A 7,698-nucleotide genomic window follows, 5' to 3' on the forward strand; every position below is an offset into this window, starting at 1 on the left:
CGTCTTTGCACTGGGTTCTGGTCTTTTGTCCAAGCTGTGAAATACATACGTGTGACCTCCTACAAACACAGGATTTATATCCTTGCTAAAGCAGAAGCTACAAAAATGGAAAGGGGGACGATATGCCAAAGGAGACAGACAATAGCCGTGAACCCTCCCAACAGACTGCAGCAGAATATGACAGAGGTGCCCCTCACACGCACATTTATGGAGGAACTTTTCAGCAAACTCTGCAGTGACATTGCTGCACTGAGAGTGGAAGTTGCCAAATACATCAAGGATGTAAAACATGATATGGGCAACCTTGGCCAACTGGTCTCCAGCGTGGAAATGGCAGGTGACAGTAGGAAGGAGGAACTTGAGGTCTTACAAAGGGAAGTTATGGATCTGTGCAACCAAAATATTGACCAGCAAACGCTCCTGGAGAACATAGAAAATAGATCCCAGAGGTTCAATATATGTATTAAAGAAATACCAAGCAAGGAAGAGGCAGGACTATTGGAGGATAATGTGGAAGGCCTCTTCCACTGTGTTTTGCTTGGCCTGGTTCAGGATGATGGATAACTGGATCACACTCATCGGGGCAGGAGATCCTTGGATTCCAGGAGAACACCACCTCATGTGCTTACCTGTGTGCATCCCTTCAAGCTAATAGAGGCATTCATGACAGCAGCACACAAAGAAGGGGTGTTCTTCTTTGAGGGGCCAACATCTCAACTTTATCAAGATCTCACCCCAATTACCTTGCAGAGAAGAAGACGCTTATGCACAGTCATGACTACCTCTCAGAGAAAGGCATAAGGTACCGGTGAGACATCCCATTTAGTATCATCTTCACTGTAGCCAGCACAACTCACACAGTTGTATCCTATCGGAGGCACTCTCAATCTTGGATTTGCCAGACGTACTGGAAGGTCTCCCTCCCGGCTAACACTCAAAACTGAGCGACACAGATGGGGGAGCTGGACCACGATCCTAATCATGGTCCAGCCAGGATGAAATACGGAGAGAGACAGGCCATTCTTGCCAAATTACAAGGTAACAAAACAGTGGACGAGGGCAGAGGATGACGACTGCTCTCCCATATCAGAGACTACAATGAAATTTGGCAGCAAAGTCAATGCTGAAGCCCTGGGGCCGGCACTGTACTGAGGGGAGGCATGGGAGATGGTAAAAAAATGGAGGTAGGGTGGCGGGCGGACGGGGAGAGGAGACGGTCCTCCTGACTGAGGAGGAACTTGGTACTGGACCCAATGGGCTGGACTCATTGCTCATCCCTGTAAAAATGAACACCACCAAGGGGGAAGTGTGGGCTGTTAGTTGAGTTTTGTTGTTGTTGGGGTGAGGATCCTTGATCCTGATGATTCACTCGAAAACTCTTCTCCTCCATCCCTAACAAGACGAGAGCTGTAGCCATCCCCCTGCTAACATATTTAAGGGGAAAATAACAGACATGCGCACAGAAATATTAAGCTGCATTTTGGCAGTCCGCATACTAATAGACACTACAACTTCCACGTTTGGCCACTATATATGCTCCAAATGATAATTAGGAGATGTTTCTTAGAGTTGCCCTCTCACAGATCATGACCTCCCCGGATCACTAAACTCTGATTGGAGGAGTCCTAAATATAGTGATGGACACCATAAAGGACAAGTGTGGGCAGCGGATGGGTCAAACGGGGGCCCTCTCTAAGGGGAGTCTCGAGTGGCTCAAAGAGCTGGGCCTGGTTGATATATAGTGGGTATTAAACCCCAAATAACCTTTTATTCTGTTGGGAGCGTTCATGGCTTTTGTCTCGGTCTCCTTTGGCATCTTGTCCTCCTTCCATTTTTGTACCTGCTGCTTCAGGAAGGATATTGTTTAAGTTTCTCTCTTTCTCGTGTTTGGAGCAGTTTATACTTGGACCAGAATTATTAGAGACTAGATCACCTCATTATTGCTACCCACATGCTCGCAGTGACCCAAAGCACCCTCATTGAAACATCTGCCCTTTTCAGATTGCTCGTCCATCATGACTGACATGTGGGACTACCATGCTGATACTTCCACGCGGACCTGGAGGTTTAATGATAATCTAATGAAACATGATACAGCTACCAAGACAGGCAGACTCAGAAAAATAGACTACTTACATACCAACAGCACTATTGACACACCAATGTTACTCTTATGAGACACACTAAAAGCAGTGACATGCAGAGAATTCATCTAGGAGGCTGCTCGCTTTAACAAAGAGCAGGAGAGACAAAAGGTGAGAATTGGAAGAAGGTTCAAAGAATTTGAAGGCTTGCATAAACCATGTGGATCACACTGTGTGTGGCGTCAACTCACATTAACTAGACAACTCAAGGACCCTGGACATGGACAAAGCTGAGCTAGAACTCATATGGCTTGAGCAGCGATTCTACCATGGTGGCAATAATTCAGATTGTTTGCCGGCTAGCAAGTTAAGGGCCAAGCAGCAGTAAAATGCAATAGAGAAACTGGCAACTCCCTCTGGAGAGCCAGTGCAGGACAACAAAGACAGAGCTGCCATGTTCTGATGTTTTTATGCAGACCTATAGATGCCAAGTACCATGCCCCTATCAGACACACAAGCATATCTAGCAGAGTCGCCAGGCTTTGCTACTGCCTATTATAAAGTGTTCTGCCCTCTACTGCCCCTGATACTGACACTGCTCTACAATGATTTTGCAAAGACAGGTACAGTCACGCCATTGAATGTGCCCAGCAGGATCGCACTATCCAAAATGATAGCTCTTCCCAGGCTACTATACCACTTTGCAAATATCCCACTGTATGTTCCCACAAGGATATTCCGCGACCTGGAATCAATGCTCCGCGGCCTGATCTGGAACGCAGGACGCCCCCGCGTAGCCCTGGCGAAGCTGTACTCCCCGACTGCGGAGGGAGGGCTGGCAGTCCCCAACATGGAGCTGTATTACCTGGCTGCGCAGCTGCAATGGGTGACACACTGGCTCAGCGGCTCCCATCTCGATGACACGGCCACCGCAGACTACCAGTGGACTCACCCACAGGTCTGCGCCTTGTTTCACCCCCTGACCAAGGGACCCCGCCCTCTACCCCTGCACGTGGCTGTGGCCCGTAAATGCTTCATCCGTAGCCTGAAACTGACGCAGAATGTCAAGCCGTATGCCCCTGCCCTCCCCCTGATGGGTACCCCCCGGAGGGGTGGGATGGTGACACCACGTAATCTGGAGCACTGGACTGCGGCTGGGGTGGAGACCATGGGCGACCTATATGCGGACGGGGCCATGCTTCCATTTGCGGAATTGTCTGAGGGCACGAGTCTGCCGGCGGGGCAATTCTTGCTCCACGCGTCTATACTGCGGGCGTATACCGAGTCCTGGGGGGATATCCAAGATGAGCCACCGATTCATCACCTAATACAGTACCTGCATGTTATGGGCAGAGGCTCCCACATTATACACTGGCTGGCACAGGCACTCCTCATGCAGACACAAAGACCCACACAACCGATTAGGGACAAATGGGCGGCCCACCGTGGGAGGGACTGGACGGATAAGGAATGGAACCTGGTTCTGGCCAGCCCTGTGAACATCCCACGCAACTCCCGCTTCCGGACCATTCAGCTGTACATACTGCACCAGGCGTACTTATCGCCAGACAGAATTAATAGATACTTCACGACTAACACCGCCGCCTGTCCCAGATGCGACCTGCTAGGCACAGACATCTTACATATGCTCTGGCACTGTCCATCTCTGGCCACATACTGGGGGGAGGTGACATCTCTCCTGACACACAGCACGGGCCCGGGGTTACCTCACACATGGGAGGCATGTGTACTTGGGCTCTACAAGAGAACTAAACTTAATAAAACACAAGCTCGGTTCTGGGATCTGGGCCTCATCACAGCCAAGCGACTGCTCACTAGGCACTGGAATAGAAGGGAACCACCAACCCCCACACACTGGTATACATCCTTCACTAACTGGGCTAGAGCAGAAAGCACGGCGCTACACCGGGAGAAGATAGCGGGCTTCAGGCAGTTCCCGATCGCACAGCTCTGGGATGATATCCTGGGGTCCCTCCAGGGGGAGGGCACGGTCAGAGGGCTCACATAGAGGCCACTAAGATAGGTTGGCACCGCAGGGGTGGCAGCTCCGTAGACAGGGCTGCAAGTCGCATCCCCCCCCGACCGAGACACCAGCCTTCAGACGCGTCGGCTATTGACACAGCCAGCTACCCACACGAGGGCTCTCTAGACCACATTCAACAAACTTGGTTGCCGATGCACTGAATACGGTACACACATTGTTGAGTAACAATACACAAGCAATATAGTAACAAAAATGACAGAAGTGTTCCAACAAAAACTCTCATGAAGGGTAAATCTTGGAGTCTTTAATGCAGTATACAGCCAGCCGACACGTGTTTCATCGCACTCGCGATTCCTCAGGGCTAGATGGCTGTGTCCAAGTCAAAAGGTCGCTCAGCTGGTGATAATTCCGATCCAGCCGGGCCCTTGACCGAAGATACTCGGTGTGAGTATATGTGATGAGAAGTACGATTCTGTAAATGCACTGGTTCAGAATTGGTAGTTTCAGGCTCGGAGGTCACAAATCTATCGTGAATTCAAAAATGCTGCCCACGTTGAACAAGGTATAGTTCTATTTCGCGGTGAGAATCTCGTTATATGCCGGGTATGGTTCTGACGTCACTGGATGCCCTAAGCTGGATCAAGCTGTCAGGCGGCGTGTAGCGTGTCCGGACCCCCGAGCCGTGTTCCTGTTTGCTCTGTAGACCACGTCGGCTTGAAACATACCCCCAGCACCTCTCCTCTGACACCGCTCCCACGAGTACACTCCCGCCCCCCACTCTTCACCCCTCACATATCCCCATGTTTACAGTTTCGAACTATTGTTTTCCAGCTATAGCCATAACCTCCTTCCGCGCCACATTAGAAGGATGCAACTGGACACGTGTCCGGCCACGAGACCGGGCGCGGGCAGCATCTTCCGAAAACACAGCTTAGCTACACCATCCATCTGCTAGGCGCATCGCCCACTCGGCCGACAACCAGTGAGGCCCTACTGCTCATAACGGCTGTCCTACGTCAGGTCTAAGGCAATCTGTGCACGCGCGCCACTAGCCCCCTTCTCCACTGACACGCCCCCAGAGATTAATGCTCCGTACAGTGGGTTTTGGTGTCATGCATGCCGGAAGGGCACGCGGAAGCGCGACTATGAAAATGGGACATACCGATACGAACTGTTCTGTTTGGTTTGCAGAGTTAACTGTTTACTTATAGAAAAAATGAAAAATAAGACGTCACTTACAGAGATAATTGTGTAATGAACGAGTGTGATATGACCAACATACTTGAGGACTAGCTCACTGAAGACGAATACGGTGCAACGGAGCACCTTCCCCTGTACATCCCTAGCCTCATGATCCATCGCCATGTTGCAGCCGGCCCGCAGGGTTGTAGGCTTTGCTATATGTACTGCACATTTGAGCACTAATAAACGTCTTAAAAAAAAAAAAAAAAAAAGACAGGTACAGTCATCCTCTCCTCGCGTGTGAGGCAGTCGTAAGTCTTGTGCCCAAGTCTAGGAAAGATTCCACATGATTCCAATGGAAGTTTCAGTAAACTTCTCAGTTGCCTATTCATATATTTGTCTTCTCCCTGATTTCCTTGGTGAAATGGTGAGGACCCACTCTATTTTTCAAACACTGGGATGATTCTAGTAATCACATTTAAATGTTCAATTCTTCTGATTGGTAATGGTGGGCGTCTTACATTGTCGTATAGGTCACCATCACTTACCATCCTATGTTAATCTTCGGTCTTTATGGCAGACAACCTCCTTCAAGGGTGATCATAAATGTTTTTGATGGGGTGGGTACCCAAATATATCCTTTCCTTGACCTCAGATGCATTGGAAATCCAACAATTCAAGAACAGAAACACTTTGACAATAAATAATTTTAATTGGGTGAACTATACATCTTCCAAAGAGTTGAGATTCTAGAGAAATTGTTGAATTTGGTGTAATATATAGCATGTGTCTAATCTGAAAAACACAGAGGCACGCCTGAAATTTCACCAAAGAATGGTACGTTTAAATCTCTACCCTGCTTTCCCAGCCTACTAAGCAAGGGGAAGTGAAAAGATGATGGGGAGACCTTCAGAAAGTAGAAGTGAGTAGTGACTGAAAAGCAAGAGCGAGGGGAGGCAGATGAGGAAAGACAGGCGGACAGTAGAGGGAGGAGGAATGTGAGAGGGAATGGGGTGAGGGACAGCATATCAATGAAGGAAGGTGAGAGATGCTTGGAAGCAAGAGTGCAGAGAAAGCAAAGCACGAAAGCCAAGTAAGAAAAAGATTGAAGGGAAAAGAAAGATGGGCGGGAAAGCAAGCGAATGGGAGAAAATAAATGAGAGGTAGAAAATTGAGAGGGAGCAGATAAATGTATGAGGGACAGAAGATGGATGGGAAAAGTAATACACAGAGCGGAAGTTGGAGTGAAGAAATGTTGGGAAATGGGAGAGAGTGGTGGAAGGTAAAGGGTTAAAGTAAAGGAAGAGAAAGGAGGTCAAATAAATGAAATCATTACGCAAGGTTAGCTTGGATAGCAGAGAGTAAACGTGGATTGGAGGAGGGCGGCGGAAGAGAGAGGAATGACCAGTGAATGCTGAAAGGAGGTGAAGGAGAGGAGGGCAGCACGAGGACATACCAAACCCAGCACTTGCCCACCGCAGCTCTTCTTCCTCAATGCCCAGCGTGGCGTTCACGACATCAATCGATTCCTGGAAAAGTTTCCCAATTCGCTCCAAATCGCCAGAGTAGAAACTGTCAAAGACCCAGGCCTCGTCCAGAGGGGGGCGCTCATAACCACGTCTACAGTGAGCCGTGGTGACTCCAGGCGCCAGAGCAGTCTTCTCAGCTTGTCGCTTGGCCTCCCTGGCACCACGATGCCGGTGCCTGGGCTCACCGAGGGACCCGCGCGGCCTCATCATGGTCTCTCTGACTTGGCCCACTCTATGCCTCGGGTGGAGCAGAGAGGAGGTGTTCTCAGCAGCTCTCACTAGGCACAGACAAGGCTGGGCCTTCTCGTAGGGTGGAAATCAGCAGTTTTAATTAGATCTCTATGAGGGGGAGGTGGGACACCGGGGCCCTGACGACGGAAAAGGATTGCTGGCACGAAGCGTCCTCACATCTCTTAAGCCCATTTCCACTCCGTGTGGTCCCTTAGCCTGGAGGTTTGGAGATGGGAGGCAGCTTCATTCCAGCAGCATCCCCGCGCCCCAGCTTACCCTGCACAAGATCTGAAAACAATTGTTCTGTAGCCGCCTCCTGGTATTTCGCGGGAGAATGTGAGGTGCTTATATACTTATATTTAGGAACATAACAAAGCGCTACAAAATAGCTTCGGAAAATTTCTGGCATCTTTCGAGCTATGCTAGTCTCCGCAGCCTGCAATGAAGAGGGTTTGTGGGGGACGTGAATATATTTTAATGGGCAGTGTTTAGAGTGACCCTCGGCCGTTTCTGTTATATACTACAAGAAGCTTGTGAAAGTGAAAGATATGGTTGCTGCCTGAAGATTAAGCGATAAGAGGGATAAGAGGGAGCCAACTGTACAGCTCAGTTGGTGTACAGCTCAGTTGGTTAGCGCATAGGTTGTAGAATCCCAGCAGTCACAGGA

The 7,698-nt window shown here is 49.5% G+C and overlaps 1 protein-coding gene across 1 annotated transcript in view; it reads right to left on the bottom strand.

The window, feature by feature from the left end:
- The window catches only part of ASB18 (ankyrin repeat and SOCS box containing 18), a 279,270-nt gene extending 272,260 nt beyond the window's left edge, over positions 1–7,010 (bottom strand). The window contains exon 1 of the mRNA XM_086948326.1: positions 6,728–7,010. Within this exon, the coding sequence (XP_086804452.1) occupies positions 6,728–7,010 (283 nt within the window). The remainder of the gene's footprint in view (positions 1–6,727) is intronic.
- Between the last annotated feature and the right edge of the window lie 688 nt (positions 7,011–7,698).

Source organism: Lissotriton vulgaris, unplaced genomic scaffold (genome assembly GCF_964263255.1).
Source record: "Lissotriton vulgaris unplaced genomic scaffold, aLisVul1.2 SCAFFOLD_658, whole genome shotgun sequence".
In the NCBI taxonomy this organism is placed as follows: Eukaryota; Metazoa; Chordata; class Amphibia; order Caudata; family Salamandridae; genus Lissotriton; species Lissotriton vulgaris.